Source organism: Trichosurus vulpecula, chromosome 2 (genome assembly GCF_011100635.1).
Source record: "Trichosurus vulpecula isolate mTriVul1 chromosome 2, mTriVul1.pri, whole genome shotgun sequence".
Classification (NCBI taxonomy): Eukaryota; Metazoa; Chordata; class Mammalia; order Diprotodontia; family Phalangeridae; genus Trichosurus; species Trichosurus vulpecula.
Genome location: NC_050574.1, coordinates 234,287,495 through 234,312,470, shown reverse-complemented (window position 1 = coordinate 234,312,470; position 24,976 = coordinate 234,287,495). Strand labels below are relative to the sequence as shown.

The 24,976-nt window shown below is 39.0% G+C and overlaps 1 protein-coding gene across 1 annotated transcript in view; it reads left to right on the top strand.

Moving 5' to 3' along the window:
- CCDC141 (coiled-coil domain containing 141) overlaps positions 1–23,575 on the top strand; it is a 294,918-nt gene extending 271,343 nt beyond the window's left edge. Inside the window, exons 25-28 of the mRNA XM_036743398.1 lie at positions 14,974–15,128; positions 15,225–15,354; positions 15,443–15,596; positions 23,046–23,575. Of these exons, the coding sequence (XP_036599293.1) occupies positions 14,974–15,128; positions 15,225–15,354; positions 15,443–15,596; positions 23,046–23,049 (443 nt within the window). The 3' untranslated portion in view covers positions 23,050–23,575. The remainder of the gene's footprint in view (positions 1–14,973; positions 15,129–15,224; positions 15,355–15,442; positions 15,597–23,045) is intronic.
- The last annotated feature ends 1,401 nt before the right edge of the window (positions 23,576–24,976 follow it).

Genomic DNA, 24,976 nt, shown 5'->3' with positions numbered 1-24,976 from the left:
AATTGGCCACATGATTTTTGTGCAAACATAAGGACATAATATCATGCCATGAAAATATAAAACCTAAAACTTTTACAAGGACTCTGTGTGACCGTACTTATATTTGGATGTATGTATATCTCCAGATATGAGATTTTAGGTACATATACTGATGTGTTTATATGTGTGTATATATGTGTATATGTATATGTAGAGAGATATCTATGTATCTATCTATGGGTATAAATATGTATATGTGTACATAGTTATATGTGTGTGTGGATACATATACATACATATAGTTAGATTTAAATAAGGGCATATATATATATAGATACATCTATATAGGTGTATATCTATCTGTACACACATATATAAACATATACCCCACACACATATGCCCATATGTATGTACACAAACATACACATGCAGTATCCATACATTTGTACATACACACACCCACGTATATGTGTATGCGTGTGTATCCTACACATGTACACACATATAGAATACAATCAATCAACAAACATGTATTATGTGCCAGGCATTGAGCTAAATTCTTTGGAATATAAAGACAGACAAAAGCACCAAAACTGACCCTGTTTTCTAGGAGCCACATAGTAATAGTGCAAACAGAATGTCAATAAATAGCTACCTACACAGTGGCTCTATATGCAGTAGATAGAGAGTAGAAGAAATGTAAACCTAGAGGGGAAGTCTCAGGTACTGGGGAGACCAGGAATGCCTCCTGCAGAAGGTGGCATATGAGCTGAGTCTTGAGAAGCCAGCCATGTCAAGAGGCAGGTGTGAGGAAGGAGAGCATTGTGGGCACAGTGGACAACAAGAGGGACAGAAATGGGGGAAGGAATGTTGTATTTGAGGAACAGTAGGTAGGCTACTGGAGTGCTTGGAGTCAACAGTGTGACAAGACTCTGAAGATGGGAAGGAGCCAGGTGGTGAAGAGCCTTAAATGCCAAATAGGTAATTAGGAGGCACTGGAGTTTATTGAATAAAGGGGATTGGGGAAGGGTGCCACAGTAAGCATGGTAAGACTTAGAACTTTTGGAAAATCACTTTGGCAAGTGTGTGGAGTCTGGGGTGTGTGTGGGATAGCATAGATAAAATAAGTCACTTGCCATTTGTACTAGGCCATGAATGACTAATCATAGATTTAGGGATAGGACTCTGCACTCCGCTTAAGTTCTTAGCCTGTGAGGCTACAAGAGGCTGTGAGCCCAATTACTTTCCTGCAGGTAGCTCATTATAAACCAGTACACGTGAAAGAGCTTTTCCAATATGAGGGAAATAGTTCATTAAAATGGAAACAAACATGTAGCAAGGCTAAATAGAAGGCTATTCAAATTCCTTTCAAAAGAAATTTGAGACATGGTGGTGGGGGGGGAGCACTGGTAAAACACTGTGAATGTCACTTGGGTAGAAACGATTGGTTAATTTTCATTGGTTATTTCATGTGGATTTCTGGATCCATAAAGATAGCATGATTTCTAACCCTTTCTAAATATTTGGCAAGTAAGCTACTCTCTAGAAACAAGAATGATTTGTGTTTGTTTATTCATTTGAAAGTACAAATAGCAAATTATGTATTCTGATGGCCAAATTTGCATACTTTCTACTGATTCTCTTCAACGTATATTTACCAAGAACTTACCGTGTGCAAACCTCTGCGCTAGGCACTAACGACGCAGGCATGAAAAAACAACCTTGTACCTGCCCTCAAAGTGCTTATAGTCTAAAAGTGGAAGTAAGATATGCACACAAGTAAGGATAACGTGAGGTGATAACAGCTCCTATTTATATGGTGTTTTAAGGTTTACGATGTTTGCTCATTTAATCAAATACCAACACTGTGCAGTAGGTGGTATCTTATAAAACCTATTTTACAGGCGAGCAAATTGAGGCTCATTGTTCTTAAGTGATTTACCTAGAGTTATGCAACTAGTAAGTGCCTGAACTGTGACAAGGAAGATGAAGACTAAAAAGACCATTGGATTTGGCAATTAGGAGGTCATTGACAACCTTGGGAAGCACAGGTTCTATAGGATGGTGGGGAGCAGTAGCTAGATTACAGAAAGGTTAGGAATTAAATGAGGATTAGGAAGTCGAGACAGAAAGTATAGACTACTTTCTAGTTTTTCTAAAATTTCTAATTTTTTTCTAAAAGCTTAGGAGCAAAGGGAAGAAGAAAGATGGGATGATAACACGAGGGGATTCCAGGATCAAGGAAATAGTAATTGTTTCTGTTATTAGTTAAAGATAGGGAATACGTGAGCACATTTAGAGATAGCGGGGAAGGAGCTAGCAGGGAAGAGATTCAAATACAACTCAGAGTTCTTCCAAGCTTGCCGTTAAATTTTATATTCCCATAAAAATAATAAATTTGCTCCAGTCATCTTATTCATCCCTTTGCAGCTAGAGTATGCTTATTCTTGTATGAATATTACTTTGCAAATGTCCTTAATGGTTTCAATTCAAGAGGAAAAATTGGAAAAATCATTATAATGGTTGATGTTTGATAGAGGTCATGCTCCTACTTAATGCCCCATGGCAGAAGCAGTGGCAAATTCCATAGAAGGCCAGGGTCATCAAAGCAAACTACAATTGCTTTTCTAAAGCCTAATGTACTGGCTGCTCACGGCGGTACATACCTTCTCCATAAAAGGGGATCTCTTTCTAGTTATTGAACTAATTTCTCCTATCCTTTCTCATCACACCATTCACTTGAACAGGAGCTCTGGATGGAAAGGGGGAGATAACTGTGGTCATTTCAGTTAGGGAGCAGTGATTGATGATTAGGTATCACCGAAGTAATTTAGCCCAATTCACGTACGAGAGAAGTATTCAGACTAACTGAACTGTGCTGAGGAAGTCCACTGGCCTCTTGAAACTGAATTCCCTCTAATGCGCAAGCATGACAGCTATGAAAGAGAAGCAAGAATAACACCATAAGAATACTCCCCCCACCATCCTAGTGTGAAGAAGGGGCAACGGACTCGGGGAGAGGGCAACGCGCATATTGCCCAAGAATAGATTACAATACAGTGATGTTTGTTTGGGTCTACAAAGTCTCCCTTTTATGTTCTTAAAATTAGATAGTGAGAAAAAACTGAAACTTTTTTTTTTGGTAAAACACTATGAATGTCAATCAGAAACATCACTTAATTATTTCATGTGGTTTTCATTTAATGTGGATTTCTGGATTCATGAAGATAGCATGATTTCTAGCCTTTTCTAAATATTTGACAAGTGAGCTGCTCCCAAGAAACAAGGATGATTTGTGTTTGTTTATTGGTTTGAAAGTGCAAATGCCAAATTATATATTCTGATGTCCAAAATTGCATTCTTTCTACTGATTCACTTAATTACTTATTTTCACTTCAACTTTTCCTTTCTTCTTCATCTTATTCTCAGAGAACATACACTCCATCCATACTCATACAGTAAGATGCATATATGTGCATATATAATGTTCTTTTTCATTATTTATTTTTACACACATTTATCATCCCTCCTTCCCACTGTCCCCAACCCTCTCTGCTGAACAATAAAAAGCACAACAAATACATATAATCCAGCAAAACAAATTCCCACATCAGTGATGTTCAAAAATGTGTGTCTCATTCTGTATTTTAAGTCCATCACCTCTTTGGCAGGAGGTGAGTAGCACATTACCCCTTTAGCCCTGTGGATTCTTTACACATATTCTTACTTCAATTTTTAAAAAATTCACAATTCTATCTGTGTGAGTCTAAACTTCACTAAGGCAGAATGGTCCTCACCCCATGCCTTAACACATGGCTTAACAGGTAACTATGACCAAGAACAATTTATGACAATGTAGCCAAACGTGTGGTCACCATAGGCTCATAAGATCATAGCTCTAGATCTGGGAGGGACTTCACAAAATGTTTAGTCCAACCCTGAAGCCCAGGGGGGTAAAGTCATGAGTACTTATGAATTTAGCCAGGTTAGTTTTCAGAGGATGGTCTATGTCTAGACTTTCCCAGTCTTCAAGTCTCACCTAAAATCCCACCTTCTGTGGGAAGGTTTTGGCATTAATGCTAGCGTCTTTCTTCTGAGATGAGCTCCATGAAGGCTGTGGCTATTTCTCATAAAAATTATATGTTTTCTTGCTCCTAACACACAGTAGGTGATTAACAAAACTTTGTTGAATAAGAATGAGTTTTAATCTAGTGTGTCTATTATCAATTTTTTGGATTAGACCTTTTATTCCATCGATAAAGGGAATCCTCTAATAAGGAAAATTCCTCTCATTATAGATGTTCTCTCTACAACTTAGGGTTTTAGAGAATTAAGGGCACTGAGGGGATGAGTGATTTCCCCAGGTCACACAGACAGTATATGTCAGAGGAAATAAAAAGAAGGATTAGCTCTGCAGCTTTGTTGTTGTTGTTCAATCATGTCTGACTCTTCATGACCCCATTTGGGGCTTTCTTGGCAAAGATATTGACGTGGTTTGCCATTTCCTTCTCCAGCTCACTTTACAGATGAGGAAATGGGAAAAATGACTTGAACAGTGTCACACAGCTAGTAAGTGTCTGAAGCCAGATTTGAATTCAGGTCTTCCTAACTCTAACTCCAGAGCTCTATCTACTGCATCACCTAGCAGCCAGCATTTCAGATTGGCATTTTAATTGCCTCTAGAATGCTAAGTTTGTAAGACGTGTTTCCAGACACTGCCGTTGTATGAATGGATGGTTAAGTAAAGCTCATGGGGTCACAGCTGGAGAGTGGAAAAGGACCTCTGAGGTCCAGCCTCTTCTTTTCAGGAAACAGAGGTCCAGAGAAACTGCCTACATGGGTAGTAAGTGATAAGGGCAGAGTCTGAACTCCAGAGCTTTTCTACATTGCTCCATGCTGGTTTCAGCAAGCGACCAAAAAGGACTGGTTAGAGAGGAAAAAGAAACAAACAGGAAAGTGCAGAATTATGTAATAGAAGGAAAGAGAGAATTGCAAGACAGTAAAGAGGCAGGAGCTTTAGAGGTCAAATGACTTGCTCAAGGTCACTCAGGTAGTGAAGGGGCAGATCATGAACCCATCTTCTCTGACACCAGAATCAGGATGTTTTCCCCAGTACCACTATGCCTCCATAATGACAAAAAGACCTCAGCCTTCATGGAAATTTTTGCAATAGAATGCCTTCCCCTCACCTGTGATTAATTATTATTAACTAATTATTATTAATCTCTGTTTCTCTAGCTGTCACCCAAGAAGCCCATGGAGGCTTTGTTGATCATGTAATAATCATTGTTGCATTACACTAGCCTACACAGTACAAAATATTAATTTGACAATGACAATCGAGTAGTTAATTTGAGACAAATGGGATGATTCAAGTAGAAAAAGTAATTTTGATTTGGGATTTGAGTTGTGTGATTGGATGAATACACTGATCATTTGCTAGACCAAGTAACAGTCAGGTTGTCACTTCATTTTATATGGTTTAGACAAAACTGGCCTTCTTAATGAGGTAGAGAACTCTAGTCTTCCTACTGAGCTACCATTTTAGGAAGGAGCAGGATGAGAATTGTGTCATCAACTACACTTCTGTGGAAGATGGCACTTGGGGTAGCCATAACCAGCATTTTATTGGACAAACATTGGCTTTTTCTACCTAGTTTTTTAGCAAGGATATAAATGACCTTTTACCCCTCTAGGAAGAAGAGTAGGGCAGGGAGGAGGAGGTGTCATGTTTCTAGCTGAGAATTTAATGCAGCTCTTTATATAATGTTCATTAAGATGATTAAACACTGATTGCTCTGCAAGTATGCTATTCTTGTCCTGGTTTTTCTTTTTTATAGCCATAATGGAAATGATGAGTTATCATAAAAACACAGGTTAAAGCATTACATATTTTAACAAAATGTCACAATTTTTCATCAGTGGTCTGTGATGTCATTGGCATGGGAACTCCCTCCACCAATGCAGATCGGTTTTTCCCAGTACCAGGTTTTGGACATTTCTAATTCCATCTTTCATAGGAAGGAAAAAAAACAATCATTTATTAACCACCTACTATGTGCCAGATACTGTGCTTTACAAATATTATCTCATTTGATCCTCACAATAACCCCATGTGTGGTGCTGTCATTATTCCCACTTTATAGTTGAGGGAACTGAGGCAGACAGATGAAGAGGCTTGCCCAAGGTGGCAAATATCTGAAGCTGGGTTTGAACTCAGGTCTTCCTTATTCCAGACCCATGGCTACTTCTGGAGAATAGATTTGGAACCAAAGGACACAGGGTCAAATTCCACTTCTGCCACTTACTATTTTTGTGGTCTTGGACAAATCATTCAACCTCTCTTTGCCTCAGTTTCCCCAAGTACAAATAAAAATGAGAGGGCTGGCCTAGATAATCTGTAAGGTTCCTTCTGGCTCTAATGCTGTAGTCCTTATGGTCTGATGTTAAAAGAGTTTCCTGAGGCTCGGAAAGGTTAGGTGAACTGCCCATGATCACACAACTGTGTCAAAGGCAGAATCTGGCCTTCCTCCCCAAAGTCTTCCTGACCGAAGTCTAGCATTCTATACACCATGCCATGCTAGGTCTCCATAATGTATTTAAGCAGTCAACAAATGCAGTAGTGGTGTCATGAGCAACCACTCAATGTGTCCTTCAGACTCATACACAAATAGGCAGGCTGCTTGAAATTAGATTACATTTCCAACTCTCCAGTTTTGATAGTCAAGCATTGTAAGAGAACGGTGTTTTTTTTTTACCCATTGTCTTCAAGTAGTTCTTCCCATCAATTAGAACCAGGGGTAAAGCTCCCTCATTTCTTTCAGCTTGGTAACGACCCATTTAGTGTATTCGGCAGTCTTAAAATGAACTATTTACCCAAACCCTTTGACATAGAATAGACTTAACTCGTCGATTGACCTCTGCATAAACTTCTGCCATGAATGATCAAATGTTCTTTAGTAAACTCATTGAAACTGTATTGCTGTTCACAGGGCAATGCCCCAAATCCCCTCAAACTGGGGGAAAATATTTGAAAGGACAAGGAAATTTAGCACCCAAAGTAGCATGAAAGTAACTTATAATAAGAAAGAAAATCTCAAGGCAAAGATGCTCTAGGAGAGATGAAGCATTATTTCATCACTGGTTCTCAATTTCATTTGTAAAATAAGTAGGTTAAACTAGACTGCCTTTAAATCTATAACCCTATAATCCCTTCTTATCATGGAGACAAGAAGCAAATCAATTTGAAAACACAGAAACAGTACTGAAGTATGAAGTAGTTGAAGACTTGGTCAAACACATGCTAAGACAATCTTACGCTCAAAGGCCTCACTTCTCAGCCTTAAAGTGCCTTGTGCCTCAGGTTTCTTGGAAGACTGGAACGCAGGAGAGAATAATCCACCAAGTAGATGATTTTTAAACTTTTTAAGAGCTTCTTAAACTTTCTTTGAGGGTAGTGGGTGAAAGTATATTTGGCATAGAATCTGCATACAGTAAGAGCTTAATAATTGCTAGTTGATTAAAATTGGCTAAAATTGAGACATGGGTCACTCTAGACATATATAATGGTACAGTAAAAAAGGCTGGGACATTCTGAGATTTGGAATTATGAAAGATTTGGTACTGGAAGAACTGATATAATCTTAGTGGAGCTAGCTCATAAGCTATCTACCCTTTAAATGAGGATGATATATGCTTGTCGACCCACACAACACTTGTTCTGGAAAAAGTTCAGTATATTCCTAGGCACTTTTCAATCTCATCCTTTATTAAAATGAAATGACATGAAATTTTTTCCCATGATGATTGCTTTTGAAATTCTCTTTGTGCTCCTCTATAAACAGTATATGTATATATTTAAAAAGCTATTTTGGGAGGGTTTTTTGGTTTAACTTTGGTGCTTGGTTTTAGCCTCTAGTTCTGGCAGACAAATGGGACTCAAAGCCAGCTTTTCGAAAGATCTTCTTCCCATTTGTACCCAGAATAATTACAAATGGGAAATAACTTTCATTTATTTCCCAAGCTAAAAGAAAGCCTGAATGAAATATTGCCAAGACCAAGACCCTCCCCACCTCATCCCATCCGCCCCCTCCCACCACCAAAACTAGGTAATGGGTGGGGAGGGGAAGGCTGTGAGAGGAAGTACAGGTTAGTGAACAGATAGCTTGCTCAGGAAGATTTGGGTTCAAATCCCGGACTCTGGGCAAATCACTTTCTCCCTTAGTACCCACAGGAAACTTTCTAAGACTATAAACTGCAGATCGAGTACTAACCTACCTTAAGATAGAGATTCTCCTCACTGGGAGCACCCTATGCCAAAGAAATCATAGCTACAGGTTTCAACGTTTTCTTTACTGATTTTCATTTTCTGATCTAGACCAGAGAATATAATTTTCAAAACCACCGTGGGATTAAAATATAGTGCACCTGAGAGAGACTTCTGATCTCTTAATATTTCAGATCCCATTTTTTCAGATTTGAGACAATTCATCCAATGTAAAAATTACAGATTTTAAGCTGAAAGGGATTTTAGTGGTCATCTAGGCCAACTGTCCCTTTACAGATAAGAAAATGGATGTCCAGAGAGTAAAAGAGACTTAACCAAAGTCACAGGTAGTGTACCTGGGATTGTAATCTCTCTTCTGAAAGTAAAAGCAGTGCTTTTCCTGTTCCATGTCCCAGTCTCTCAGGGACCTGTTATGTGAGGAAGGATTAGACAGGCTCTGTTTGGCTCCAGAGGACCAAACCAGCAGCAGCAGCAGCAGCAGCAGCAGCAATGGGGAAAATTGCCAAGAGTTAACTTCAGCCTGCTGTCAAGAAAGACTTTGTGACCCTTGGAGACATCCAAGAGTAGAATGACTTGCTTTTAGAGGGAGTCAATTCTCTCTCCTTGGAGGTCTTCAAATGTCAAATTTTGCTGTGGAATATCTCTTTACACCATCCAAATGGCACAAGTGTGGGATTATTTTCACACAGAAGGCTAGAAAAAAGATGGCCTGAATCAAGCCTGATTCAGGAGGAGGAGTGAGGGGGAAAAAAAGAAGGTAGGAAGTCCCACCCTGAATTTCTAGTACAATATATTTTTCATCAATTTCTATAAACATATGAAAAGAACCAGGTCCTCTCCTCCAATCTCTGTAATCATGATAATACACACAGGGTAGTCCATAATGCTCTGAGGTCTGTGCCACACATAGACACAACAGCAGACACAAATACAGGGCCTGTCACTCACTCATCTGTTTTCCTTTGTGAATACATTTAACAAATATATTCCAATAATGTTGTAAATGTTTCTCTCAATGTGAATTTCTTTTTATATATTTTATTCATTTTGAACTTAAATACAAAAAGACAAAAACGAACATTTCCACAATACATAGCACAACAGAAAAAGAGAATTCAATATAAACCCATGAATTTCCATTTCAGTTTCCTTTTTTTAAAAAAAATATGTAATAAATACTACAAATTGTATTCAAAGCTACCCTGATTTCCTTTGCTTCCTTCTAAGTTTTCTTTTGTTCTCTGCTGTGCACTTTTTATTTTCTTCTCCCTCCCTACCCACCCTGCTACCATTAGACACAAATATTTATATATATGTAACACCATACTATACATACTTCTATTTATCAGTTCTTTCTCTAAATGTGGATAGCATCTTCCTTCATAGGTCCTTTGCAGTTGATTTGAGTATTTATAATAATCAAAATGACTTAGCCATTCAAAATTGTTCTTAAAACAATACTGCTGTTACTGTGTTCAACATTCTTTTAGTTCTACCCCAATAGGAATTTCTAAACATGTAATGACAATGTAAATTTCACTAACTGTTATGTCAAAGTAATGCTATAGGTATAGTTTGCTTCAATTTTAATAAAGTATTTGATAAAGACTCTCATACTATTTCTGTTAATAGGATGAAGATAATCTAGCCAACTGTACAAATTAGTGGATTCAGAGCCAGTTGAATGGCTGGTCATAAAGGGTCAACATTAGTGGTTTTGATGGACACTTGGAAGGAGAGCTCCAGTGGAGTGACTCAGGGATCTTTGTTTGGTCATAGGTTGTTTAACTTTTTTTTCAGTAACTAGGATAAAGGAACAGATAACATGACTATCGAATTTACAAAGCTGCAAAGTTAGGAGGAATAGAGTCAGGAATCAAGAAGATCCTATCAGGCTAGAAAATTGCCCTAATCTGATATGATGGAACTAATTAGGGTTAAATGTAAAAGCATATTTAGGTTAGAAAGAATTTTCAAAAATACAAGATTAGGGTGGGGCAGAACTACATAGCGGTTCCTCTGAAAAAGATTTGGGTGTTTTAGTGACTGAGAGCTTAATATGAGTCAACCATGTGATTTGGCAGCCAAAAAAAACTTGCAATCTTAAGCTTCATTAAAAGAAAATGAGGATAAGGGAGGTTATTGTCCTGCTGTACCCTGGACTGGTCAGACCATGGAGTGCCATGTTCAGCACTTAGTGCTACATAGTTAGGAAGGGCATTGATAAGCCAGAGAGCATTCAGGCAACCAGGATTTGAAGTACTTTAAGAGCTATCATGTGGAAGAAGGATTAGTCTTGTTCTGTTTGACCCCCAAAGGCAGAACCAGGAGCAACATGTGGATCTTACAAAGTAACCAGTTTAGGCTTGATATTGGGGGAAAAAAGCATAACCATTAAAACTGCAAAAAGGAAATGGTTTAGCTGGAAAGGTGATGGGGTCCCCGTCCTTGGGGATCTGCTAGCAGACGTTGGATGGCCATTTGCCAGATTTATCATAGAGGGGCTTCATTTGTATAGCTATTGAAGTAGATGGTCACTGAGGTCACTTCAAACTCTCAAGGTCTGGGAGTCTGTGATTGTGAAGGGCTACAAATCCATGCCATACAAATACTGGTTGAATAAAGTGGGATCATTCACCTAGGAGACATAAGACTTAAGGAGAAACTGATAGCTGTTTTCAAATATTCCAAGGGCTGTCATGTGGAAGAAGGAAGGAAGGAAGGAGGGGAGGAAGGAAGGGAGGGAGGGAAGAAGGAAGGAAGGAAGAAGGAAGAAAAAAACAAGGATTTATTAAGAACCTACTATGTGTCCAGCACTGTGCTAAATCCTTTATAAATATCATTTGATCCTCATAACAACCCCAGGAGGTAGGTACTATTATTACCCCAATTTTATATTTAGGGAAACTGAAGGAAATAGAAGTTAGGTGACTTGCCCAGGCTCATACAACTTGTAAGTGTCTGAGGTAAAATTTGAACTCAGATCTTCCTGACTCCAGGCCCAGCTACCTTACTGTCTCTAGGTGAGAAGAGACTTGTTCTGCTTGGCCCAGGGAGCAGAACTAGGAGTATCAAGTGGAATTTTCAATTTAGGATGAACAGAAAAATTGTTGTAATGATTAGAGGTATTCAAAGATAGGAGGGAGAATATTGTAGTTAAAAGAAGCCTAAACATAGAGTCCGTAGCACTTGAATTTGAATCCCAAGTTTTGCCATTTCCTACTTGTGTGATCCTCAGCAAACCCTTCAACTTTCCGGGCCTTGATTTTCTTGTCTGTTTAAGGAGGGAGTCGGAACTGATGACCTCTAAGTTCCTCCCACCTCTGGATCTATGATCCCATTAGATAGTGGGTTCCCCCTCACCTGGAGTCTTCAAGAAAAGGCTGGCCAACTACTTGTCAAGTATCTTGTGAAAAGGGACCTTGCTCAGGTATGGATTAAATTAGATAAGTTCTATGTTTCCTCCCAACTCTGAGATGCTGTTGTTTCAACAATTCGGCTAGCAGCTGCTGTGAGGGTGAAAGACCAACACAAACCTAACAACAAGAATGTGACCAGCACAAGTTCTTTTGATCTGCTTTACTAAGGAAAGTAATGTTAGAGGTTTAACAATCTTATTTCAATCCAACATACGAATATCATTCACTTAGTTCAAGGGAAAAAGTCAGCACCCTGAACTTCAGGGAAAATACAAACAAATTACAAACATACATTATAAACAGACCAAGTACAATTCATAGTTACCAAGAAACCATCAACATCTGGGTTGATGAGCTGGGAGGCTCTTAGAGCATCTGCCAACACTCCTCCAGGATTGAGAGCCTCAAGCAAATAGCTCTGTTCTCTCTTTTTATACAGTCTTTGGACATCATCAAACATCACCTGAGTGACCAGAACTTAGGTGCCTACTATTGGCTCTGGTCTTAGCAACTCCCCTTAGGGCCCTGGGGGCTTCACGCCCACATCAGCTTAGCACCTAGTAAATAGGGGTTTGGGCCTGGGACTTTGCACCTAGTAAGGCTCAATCAAAGACACTTAACCAATTTAGCATTCTAAAACATTAAAAAAGCCTCAACTTAATTAATATTGCAGCTGTAATTATGTGGAAACTTTCAAGGAGATTGTGTAATAAAACACACTTTTAGAAAAAAATTATTTGGAGTACTGAGAAAAGCATCCTCTAGAGGGGTTCCTTGTATAAGATGTGCACATCATTACATAGCTGAAGGTCAGGTACATTTGTTTGCCATTGACAATTCACCTGAAAGATATGTAGTCCCCTTTTGTATGTTGGAGTATTTGTGTTTGTTGATAATTGTCAAGTTCACAATAAAAAAGAAAAAAAAACATGTTAAAGTTATGTATGCATATGAACCATTCAGGCATAATCAAGACAGACCATCAGCACTGAAGAAAAGGTTAGAAAACTGAAGTTTGCCAACTGACTCATAGCTCTATAATATTACTAACCCTGTGCTGTGGTCTTCCAAGTTACATGAGCATCTTTCCATTATTCGAGCCTGTGCTTGCAGGGATTTTTTTAAACAGCTATTTCAATGCTGGTTAACTTACTAAAGTTAATTTTTCCTCTTGTTTTTTAAGACCTTAAATGCCCAAATACTGTTTCAAATCAAGGCAATAGACTAAACTTATAACAAATTTCTAATATGCTCTAATGTTTGTAAAACCCTTTTCCTAGCACAACTGTGGAACCTGGATTTTGTGTACACACACATGTTATATTTGTGTGCATGAAAACATACACGTATAATGTGAGATCCACTTCACATGCATGTATGTGTACATGTACAATGTGAGATCCATTTCACATGTATGCATGCATACACACATATATAATAGATGTACATATTCTTTTAAAACCCAGAACTGTGATTCCATTGGTGTATGGTATTGGTTCTCAAAGCGTAGTCTGGGCAACCCTGGAGGTCCCCAACACCATTTCTTATGGGATAGAATTTGTAAAGTGTTTAGCACAGTGCCTGGCACACAGTAGGTGCTTAATAAATGCTTGTTCACTCCCTTTCCAGGGGGTGATAAAAGGTCAATTTTATTTTCATGCTGTTGTTGTTGTACTAAGATGTTTTCATGCCTAATAAGCTAAATAGTCATAGGTATAACCTACATAAACAAAAGCTCTTAGGGGATCCTTAATAATTTTTTTCAGGGCATAGAGGGTTTTTGAGACCACAGAGTTTAAGAACCACCAATGTAGGGAATTTCCAGTAAGAAAACTCTCTCTACCAATGCAGACTGACATTGCACTGCAATTTATAGACTGTTAGAGTTATCTGGATGGCTAAGAGGTTAAATAACTTGCTCAGGGTTCCACAGATGGTCTGTGTCAGCATCGAGACTTGAATCCAGGCCCTCCTAGCTCCAAAACTAACTTCCTTTCTAGTATAGCACACTGTCCCTGTTCAAGTGTCATCATCTTCATTTTGGAGATAAGTGAACTGAGGATTAGAGAATCTAAGTGATTTGCCTGTGGGTACATAGCTAGTGTCAGAGCCTGTATTAAACCCACATCTCCTGACTCTTTAATACAGATTTTATTACATTATGTATTATTTCTTATTACTATTTCTATACAGGGAAGCTAGGTGGTGCAGTAGGTAGAATGCCCACGAGTCAGGAAGACTCATCTTCCTGAGTTCAGATCTGGCTTCAGACACTTACTAGCTGTGTGACCCTGGGCAAGTCACTTAACCCTGTTGGCCTCAGTTTCCTCATCTGTAAAATGAACTGGAGAAAGAAATGTCAAACTGTTCCAGTATCTTTGCCAAGAAAACCCTAAATGGGGTCATGAAGCGGTACATAAAAATTTAAACCATAAGAAATAAATCTGAATATATATACACAAATATATGCACGCACACATGTGTATGTATACATATAAATGTCAGAGAGAAATATATTAAATGGAAAAACAAAGGTTTACTATTTGACATGTACTTGGCTGTACTACCCCAATAAGTCATTTAACCTCTGAACACTCCCAGACAAACTCAATAAAGCTTTAAGTAGCAAAGAAAGTGTGGGCTAATATTAACAGAAGAGTTTTGTCACCAAGCACTCCCTACATTGATAAAATTACAGATCCAGTTGAAATATATATAAATAACATATACTTTGTCCCAAGGGAATAATAGAGAATGATAAGATTCCTACGGGTTCAGTGTTGTCTACACACCACTTGAAACCAATTTTTTTAGTGTATAATATATTTGCTAGCCTTGTTCATTTTTCTCTGCTATCTCTTGTCAAAGGGCTCTAGCTCAAATTTTCCTCCGAAAGTGATATGCATAGGGTTAATTATAGCAGATGTTTTGGTCCTCTGGATCGCTTCCTGTCCCATCCCCAGAGATGTAATAGTTGTAACTTCCTATTACACAACCTATTTGAGTATGTAACCATGTTGATGAATGAATGAGATTTGATCAAATTAAGAGCCATATTGTTTTTTTCTGCTAAATTCCCAGTAGGTCTTCTTTCCATCACTGTGTGGCTTGAACAGAAATTTATATGATGCTTCTATCTGTCTAAAGTATGACCACCATGACCTATTTCCCCCTGATTCTACTAATAAAACAAATGCTACGGTCCAAAAATAGTTCTTAAGATGAACAAATTTGATATAACAAAGCTGTTTAATTTTAAAGGATCAAATGTCTTTTTTTCTTGTTAGTAAAAGGGAAACTTCCAAAGTTCTTAGAAAAATTTGGACCTGCCAATCTGAAGGAGGGAGAAGACTTAATTCTGCACTGCACTGTCTCTGGAAGACCCAGGCCAAATGTGATTTGGACCAAAGACAATGTCCAAGTGGCAGCGGGAGACATCAACGTATGCACTTTGTGTTTTTCCCTTGTTTACAGAAGAACAAACTATTTCCTGACCCTTTGAATTACATGTTCTTGTGTTCCTATCTTCTGTTTGCAGATTCATAAATTAGGTGATAATTATTACCTTTTTAAAAAGAATGTGATCCTCTCAGATACTGGGGAATACGTTTGCTCTGCAAGAAATGCGGTGGGAGAGGTGAGCTGTTCAGCAAGCATCATAGTCACAGGTAATGATCCTGCTGCACGCTCTGCCAGGCGAACTCACCTGCGTAAGCGGAGAATGCGGCCCGAGATGAGGTTTGCGTTTTCTTCTAGGGAAAAAGAAAAGAGAAGAAATGGGCTGCATAACTGAGGCAGAAGCTGAAAGTGGACCCAAGGTTTTGCTAGAATGTACACCCACAAGTAGAGAGGAGCAGGGCCCAGCTACACACATCAGCCAGAAGACAATGACAAAACAGTTTTCAGTGAGGTAACTTCGATTATATCACTGGGAACTACTTACCCTAAGTGTAAAAATCTAGAAGGAGTTGGGAGAATCCTGTCTCCACCTCTTTCCTTTCTCCGCTTAATAGTCCCTGCCCAGGTTTTTCTCTTCGCTTCCACTACACTCCCTCTGTGTCTGTCTCTCTCTCTGTCTCATTCTCTGTCTCTCTCTGTTTTGCTCTCTGTCTCTGTGTCTGTATCTCTGTCTGTCTCTGTCTCTCTGTCTCTGTCTCTCTCTGTCTCTGTCTCTGTATGTCTCTGTCTCTTTCTCTCTCTCTCTCTGTCCAATTTTTACTTTTCACAGCCCAGGTTCCCTTCTTCACCCTAGGTTCTGTGCCCCAGATTCACATCCCTTCACTCCAGCCTTGTTTAATTTTTCAATTTACTGTCACAGCTGAGATTAGGGATAAACAAAGTAGAAACGCACCTCCTAACAGGGTGGGCTCAGTGTACAGAATCAAGTAACTTCAAATGAGAGTCACTTAAAAAATACTTCCTTTCATAGATTATTGTTTTCCATCTTATAAATTCTGCCTTCCAGGACAACTTGGTATTTATTTTGTGATGAGGCAAGTTGGTGTGTTAGATGGAAGGGTCAAAGCCTTCAGCAGAGACTGACACATAAAAGACTTCAGTTTTCAGTTGTTGGCTGGAGTGTGTGAATACTTTCCAGACTCTGTTCTACATCCTCTCCCAGGCCCTCATTCTGTTGAGCACCTGCAGAAGGCCACAAGTGCAGCTGTCTGGAAGCTGGAGAGTCCCTCTCCAACCGTTAAGGTTACAGTTTGGAACAATCTGTTCCTGGCAACCTAAAGGGACGCCTGGAGTATAAGATTTTCTATTTAAATTTCATTATAAATGGTAGTTTTGCAAAGCTGAAATACTATTATATTTTAAAAGTAGTTATGGGTTAAATGGGTTTTTGGAACCTAACTACTGTTTATAGCATTGGTTTTTTGCACACAGACCTTGATAAGTAGCAGTAGGAATCCAGATATCTAAAATATAGAATTCCAAGATTTTTTAAATAGGTACCTGTGGACAGGCAGAAAAGAAGAAAAATGAGGAGAAAAGGAAAGAAAGAGAGAGAGAGAGAGAGAGAGAGAGAGAGAGAGAGAGAGAGAGAGAGAGAGAGAGAGAGAGAGAGAGAGAAGGCAGTAAAGAAGAAAGGCAGGAAAGAAGGAAGGAAGAGAAGGAAGGGAAGGAAAGTAGGAAGGAAGAGAAGAAAGAAAGAAGGAAGGAGAAAACTTTTATTTAAATGTCTAAAACAATAAACAAAAATAGGAATTTGTTTCTATGTTGTTTAGATAAAGTCTTCTGTCTGTATCATAGATTTTGAGGTGAAAGGGACTTTATTGGTCATATACTCCAATCTACTCATTTTGCAAATGTGGAAACTGAGGCCTGGAGAGATAAAGTGATTACTCCTAGGCGATATAGTAAGCAGCAGAACTAGTATTTGAACCCAGGGCTCCTTATTCTGAATCCAGTGATCTTCTCACCATAGCAGGCCACCTTTCTGTAGTCAGCGTCAGGAGCAGAGATGCTTTAAACATTTTTTTTTTTGTGTCATGGACCGTTTTCTCAGTTCAGTAAACTCATTCTCAAAATCGTTTTTAAATGCACAATATAAAATGCACAGGATTACAAAAGGAAATAAGTTATATTGAAATATAATGATCAAATTTATATTTTTTAAAAACGAAGTCACAGATCCCAGGCAAGAAGCCCTGCTTGGGAAGGCAGTAGAGTAGAAGATATGCTGGATTTGTAGCCACAAAACCTGGGTTACGATCCTGCCTCTGCTCCTTGCTACTTGTGTGACCTTGAAGAATCACTTCTCTGGGTCCAGTTCCCTCATCTGTAAGACTGAAGATGATCTGTATATTCCCTTCCAGCTTTAAATCCTAGGAGACTTCATAATCCCATTTTAGCAGCTTGTTTTATTCTCTCCATTTCAAAAGCTTAATGGAAAAGGACGGCTTCTGAAATCAGTCGGCAAGTGTAAAGCAAAACCTGTGGAAAACATACATTTATTTATTCAGACATCTATGAATCATTTTTTTTCAAAATGTAACTTACTTTCACTGTCACTAATATATGAAATATAAAGTTAATACATGACTCATGTATGAATTCACTGGTTGTTTATTTTCTCCTTACTTCTTCTTGTTCAGTAGTCTCAGTCATGTCTCACTCTTTGTGAGGTTTTCTTGGCAAAGATACTAGAATAGTTTGCCATTTCCTTCTCCACTTCATTTTACAGATGAGGAAACTGAGGCAAACAGGGCTGAGTGATTTGCCCAGGGTCACACAGTGAGTGTCTGTGGCCAGATTTGAACTCAAGAAGATGAATCTGACTCCAAGCCCAGTGCTCTATCCACCCTGCCACCTAGCTGCCTCCTTACTTGACTAGATAGCAAATCAGACAAATAAATCAATATTTCCACTATACTGAATTTTACACATTTAAAGGCTAGACTGAATGTTTTACACTTTCCCAAATATTAGGCTAAGAAGAAGGTGGTACCTGGTCCTTTGCTAAATTCATAGGGTCATGGATTTAGAGCTGGAAAGGGTCTTGGATATCACGTAGGCCTGCCCTCTCAGTTTATAAATGAGCAAACTGGTCTAGATGGGGCACATTTTTGGGAAATGTCAGGTATATTCCCCAATAATTTGTTATTTAATAATCACTTCTCTCAACTCTGGCAGTCCCAGAAGTCCCTGGAAGCCCTGCAGTGGGGATGAGGAAGGAAGTGACTGAACACTTTCCTGACCAAGTATTGGTGTTGCTCTGAGACTCTCTCTTGAGTAGGAAGGAGAGAGGGGAAGGTTAGATAGAGGAAGATTGTAGCTCATGGTTGGGGAGGGGTTTCTAAGTTGCTCCCTTGGTTTATGGTCTACTCTGTAGAGTGGAGTTTGGGGGAAGTCATAGATTAATCCAGACCCCGTAGCAACTCCCTAAAATACATTGGAAATTTCAGGGAGACCCTGTAAATAATTAATCACTCTAGTCTGTCAAGGGATGGCAGGGAGTTTGTATGAAATTTTGGGAGCGGCCCAAGGCTAGGACAGATTTTTCTGAGCTGGCTTCATATCACCTATTTTCACTTTAAGGTTAACATGCATCCTGAGTGGTTTGGGCCAGAGAAATCCAACATCCCACATGCACTTGCAAGGCCATGATAAAAAATCTGTAAAGAGACAATTTACAAGAACCCTACGAATGACTAGGTCCTAGTCACTAGGAGTTTTTGGTACCCTGTGGCAAGTGCTCTGATAATGGGGCATGTTTCCACCATCTGCTCATCACCATTATTCTGTATAGCAAGACACTGTCCCATACCAACCCACAACTGGTTTTTGAAATTTCCACTTTGCCCAAACCACAAAGATTTGGAAGATGTTCAGACAATATATGATATAGGAAGTTTCCTACAGCTTGGGAACACTACCAAGATTTTGCAGTTCTCCACCCAGAGTACAGGACAATTCACAGAAGACATTGCCCAGGAATGGAAGAGCATCATTATTCTGAGAAAGGAGAAAGAGAAAACAGAGCAATGGTAGGTAACACAGGAAGAATCTCTAGTGCCAAGAAAGGAAACAAGAAGGAGCTTCTGGAGGTATTCACTCCACAAAGATTAAGCCACAATAACAGTACTATGGGAAAAAGAATATTCATATTAATGATTGCCATTTTTTTAAAAGACAAGATTTAGACAAGAAAACAGCGCTGCCACAGTTGTGAGGCAATATAAAACAATTTAGGTTTCCTAAAACATTGCTATAAACAAAAGCCAGGAAAAAGAAATAACGGTAATGCTAGTTGTTACCAGGACCTCGTGAATGCATTATATTAAAATTGTATACAGTTATTTCAAAGACACATCTGAAAAAATAAATTGCTTCAGGCCTTTATCTCACTTAGGAAAGACCTAAGGCATTGCTGGGCAGCTAGGCGCCCAGAATGGATAGAGCACCAGGCCTGGAGACAAGAGGATCTGAGTTCAAATCCAGACTCAGACACTTACCAGCTGTGTGACCCTGGGCAAATCATTTAACCCTGTTCTCTTCAGTTTCCTCACCTAGAAAATGAGCTAGAGAAGGAAATGTCAAACCACTTCAGTATCTTTGCCAAGAAAACCCCACAAAGAGTCAGATATGGCTGAACAAGGGCATTGCCTTTGGGCTCCATTTTACTTGGTAAGAATAAATTCCAAAGGGAAGCTCCCACAAACATTCTGAAATGCAGAAAAAATCCATTTAAGTACCCTTTAAAAAATTACTGGGCCTATGCTTTCATTGGTATAGGGACTCTCCAGTGAGAAACTCCTTCTGTCAAAGCAGGTGAACAATTACTCCATAATTCCTAATCCTAGAAAATTGCCTAGGGGCACTAGGATGTCATTTTTCCAGGGTCACACAGTCAGTATGTGGCAGCCAGGACTTACACTCCAGTCTTCCTGACTCCAAAGCCTACTCTTTGTATTCCATGATATGTTGCTTCTCACAATAATCCTTGAAATTCAGTGGAGTATTGCTGACCTGTTACTTGATCAAATACAACATTCCAACAGTCTCTGAGTCTGGGAAATCACCAATCATCTACTTGATAAGCTAAGAAATATCTCAATAGAAAATATCTCAATAGAAAAAAATATCTCAATAGAAAAAAAAATAACAGTTTCATTTAATTTCAAGACCACTTTTGTCTCTCACCTATTGGTTAAAACATAATGCTAAGGAATAGTCTCACAGCTAAAGATCCTCTAGTCTACTCTCAGCTAGAACCAATTCTTTTCAATGACCACAAATCCAAATAGCCTTGCCCTGCAGGGAAGAGAGTGTTCAATTGAGTAGTGCAGATGACTTCTCACAGGATTCCTTTGAGGTGTCAGAGCTATTCCCAGGTTGTTGATCTGATTCTTCCTGCCTCACTTCCTCTAAAGCAATGGTTCTCCAAGTGTGGTCCAGGGACCCTGAAAGGTCCCTAAGACCCTTTCCTGAGGTCCAGAAGGCCAAATACTAAGATGTTATCATTTCTAATAAGCTACATATCTATAGATAAAACCCACATAAACAAAAAGCTCCTGGGAGTAGGAGAGGTCCTCAATAATTATTGTGTATAAAAGGGTCCTAAGACCAAAAAATTTGAGAACTGCTGCTCTAAAGTCAGTTGAACTTTGTCCTTGGTACATCCTTCTGGACTACCCATCAGATTCAGGCCTGAGGGAAGTCTAATTTTGGACTCAGGAATTTTGTTAAGGCTAAAGGTGAGGAGCTGCATCATTTATGACTGTAGCATTGGTCCTCTAGTCAGACAGAGAGTAGCGTAGTCTCGCTCTTCCCTTGATTTTGAATTCACTCGATGATAATCCAAGTCTATTCTTTTCTTGGAATGGAAGTTCCTAGTCTTGTTCTTACTGAAAATTCTATATAGTTGGGGAGTAGATGTGCCCGCTTAGATAGAGAAACGTTTCTCTAACTGTTCCATTGAACTCTGGTCTTCTGAATCAGTAATCTGTAAAGGGTGGGAATCAGAAAGGGGGAAGATGACCCCTATTCCACTTTGCCCACAATTTCATTTCTTCAACATTATCCCTTAAAACTCCTCCATTCTACCTCCCTTTTCACCATGTAAGCTCCCAGTCAGTCCCCTTCCTAATTAGGCATCAATCTTTCAAGGAAATTATAACCCAGGTTATATAGGCATATATAGGTACTTATAGTAGTATCTGCATAGGTGCCACTTGGAAAATTCCTCCACCAGCATACCCACACTGTGCACTCGCCTTCACCTTGTGACTTTGGCAGGTGCCCCTTGTGAGGAAGATTCTGTTGTCTGTGTTCAACTTCCCCCCTTTTTGTTTTAGGTGGGAAAAAATCTCATTACATATCTTTCTCTCCAAACATCCAGCTTAATGCCTAGGATACTTTCATCTACTACCAACCTTCTAGTCACCCATATTGTATGCTTGGCATTATCTTCAAGTCTTTACCCCTTACATCCATTCAATTGCCAAATCTTGACAATTCTACCTTTATGGCACCTCTAGCAGTCGTCCCTTTCTCTCCCTTAGTTAAGATCCTCATTACCTCTGGGTTATTTCAATAACTTCCTAATTGGTCTCCCAACCTCCAGTCTCTCCCCCATCCTCCACACAGCTGCCAAAGTGATTTTTTTCTAAAGTACTCATCTAACCATATCACTCCCTTTCTCAATAAACTCTTCACCCCTAGATTGAAAATCCATTCTAAGATCAAACGTTATTTTATTTTTATTGCCTCCTTTTAAAATTTCTCATTTTTATCCAAGTGCTATCATGTACCTATTTCAGTGCATTAGCTTATGAATAAAATTTATAAACAAGTAAATATACATACATTAGGGTTTATGATTAAAAAGGTTTTACCGATAGGAGTATACGCTCAAAAAATTTTGAGAGACAACTATTCTAAACTATGTGAATATCAGCGCCATGGTAAAATGTTAATGCCAGTGGCATTTTCCATTTAAAATTTTAAATGGAATTAAATATTAAATTCTGCAAGCTTCTGTTTGCTTCTTTATAAAATGAGGCCCACAATGCTTGCACTACCTTTTTTGCAGGATTGTTGTATGGAGAACATCTTTTAAACCTTTAAAATATTATTCGAATATAAGCTAATAGTCTTCTGCTACCTCTTAACACCCGTTACCCTCCCCAACATAAGAAAGCATCCCAGGCTTAGTGCTACCAAATCTCTAAGGAACCAGTAGGTCTTAATGGAGCTTAAAGATTCCAACTCCTGGTTCAAGCTGAATTCTCTAGGCAGCAAATTCACCTTCAAACATAAGCTTCTAAATGACTCTCCTTAACTCTTTCTGCTCCCTCTTCTTTTTTTTACACACTATCCTCTACTTTTCTGGCAATCAATCAATCAACAAACATTTATTACTGGCCTACTATGTGCTGGGCACTATGCTAGATGTTGGGTGGACACAAATGCAAAAGAATGATGCCTCCTCTGTTCTCAGGGAGCTTCTAGAGACCCCAGCCAAGTCATTTGTATTAATCTAATTATTCTATTCTTGGCACATAATTTTATCATTTGCGCATCTAAATAGACATTTAACAGAAAGGCTACAGACGGGAACATTCTGATTCCAGAGGTAGTCAAGAACACTCAGGTCTAGAAGGAGGTGAGATTTTTCTGCTCTCCCCCCACCCCCACTGCAATCTCTCTTAATTCCTTTCTGACTCCCACTGTAACCATTAATTTGAGAACCACTAAGATAAAATCACTGGATATCAGGGTGTTTGGGAAAGGGTTAATCTGGGACTAGAAACAGATCTTAAGTGGCATGTGTGTGTGTGTGTGTGTGTGTGTGTGTGTGTGTGTGTAAAGCAGGGATGGAGTATTGAGTTGTGTGTGTTTGTTTACTCAGGTAAAAACCCAGGGGAACTCCTGCAACACAGAGATGACAGAATCTGGGACATGAAGAAAATGTCAACAAGAATGGCCACTTACTATGGAGAAGATGCAGCAGAAGTGGCAGAGAACAAGCTGAATTAGAGGATGTTTAACAGGAAATAGAGACCTGCCTGTGAAGTCAGAAGACCTGGATTCAAATCCCAACTCTGAGCATATTGGCTATGTAACCCTGAGCAAGTCACTCAACCTCTTAGTGCTTTAGGCCAGAGGTGTCAAATATACATGCAGCACATGGGTGCATGTGGCCCACAATACTGCAAGTGAGGCCCAAACCAGATTAATTGGGAAATATTTAACAAAATTTTTAAAAAATACAATGTAGAAAATGTTAATTTGTGGTTTTCTAAGTCAATATGTAGGGTATCTCAGAACTGTGTCTAACTGTGACTCGATTTGGGGATTTCTAGATATTGGAGTGGTTTGCCATTTCCTTCTCTAGTTCATTTTACAGATAAGGAAACTGAGGCAGACAGGATTAAGTGACTTGCCCAGCTTCACACAACTAGTAAGTGTCTGAGGCCAGATTTGGACTCAGGTCCTCCTGACTCTGAGGCCAGCCTCTACCCGCTGTTCCATCTAGCTGCCCTAACTGTACTAAGCAACTGTTTAAGAATTTAAGTAAAAAAAAAAACAAACAAACAAACAAAAAAAGAATTTAAGTAGCAGAGGAGCTACCAACCTGCATCAGTGGAAGGAATTTCCTCACTTGGAAGTTCCCTATACCAATAAAATTACAAGCTCAAGCCCTACCCCCAATTAGCTGTACTGGTCTCTTGACTCATTGTTTGCTTGGGTTTTTTTTTTTTTTTTGGTGTTATTTGGAGTCAAACCTAGTCAAGCTCTTGTCATTTAATTTCAAAGTGATCTGTCATTGAAATGTGGGTCTTACTTCCAATAAAGGGATCATCCTCTCTGAAGGTACTCCAATATCTGAATTTGTGTATTCTATCTCCTTTCCTTTGAATTAGTTTTGAGTGTGTTACAGTTTAAGACATTTCAAAAGAATCAGAGCTGGCAGCCTTTCTCTGGATTCCTCAAGGATAGTATGAAAGTGTGTCTCAAGGACGATATTTTCCAGGTCCCCCTTTTTTTCCTGAGTCCCAGCTCCTCTCAAGCATCATTCCAAAACCTTGGGGTGTGGGGGAGGAGAGAAACCCGGAGATCTTTGTTTAGGCAATTTAATAGGAGGCTCTCGGCGGTAGATGAGAATGAAAGGATGAGACATTTAACTTTGTTGAAGAGCTTTTTTTTCTCTTTGTCTACGAGTGGGCGAAGTGAGCTGATAATTCTGAATGCCTTGCTAATCAGTGTGCCAGCTTTCAGAAGCATTGTAAAGGAAGACATAACAGGATGAGATGAATTGGCAAGGTCGGGATGTGGCGTATTAGAAAGTGAGAAGCCAAATGTAACACCAAGGTTGTTAGGAGAAAGCTGATAAAGATACGTAGTCAATCATAGCAATAGGAAAGTGATTTTAGAGGTTGGAGAACAAGAGGCTTTAGGAAGAAAGATTTTATGTTAAGACTGCATTCAAGAAAAGAACAAAACCTTAAGTCTGAATGATATTTTACATTTTACAAAGTCTTTTCATATACATTATCTCATACAATCCTTCCTATATCCTATAAGGTGGATGAGAAAGTAGTACTGTCTGAATTTTATACAGATAAGTAAACTGAGGCTCAGAGAGCACAAATGATTTGTTCAAAGTCACATTGGAGTTAATGAGAGGCACCAGACAATATCTTTGGATTTTTCTTCTTGCAGTGCTCTTTCTATTACACCATACTGAAACAGGTCAAACTATGGAATACATTCATCCATCTATCCACCCATCCCTCAGTCAACAAGCATTTATTAATTGTATATGTCAGGCATATACAA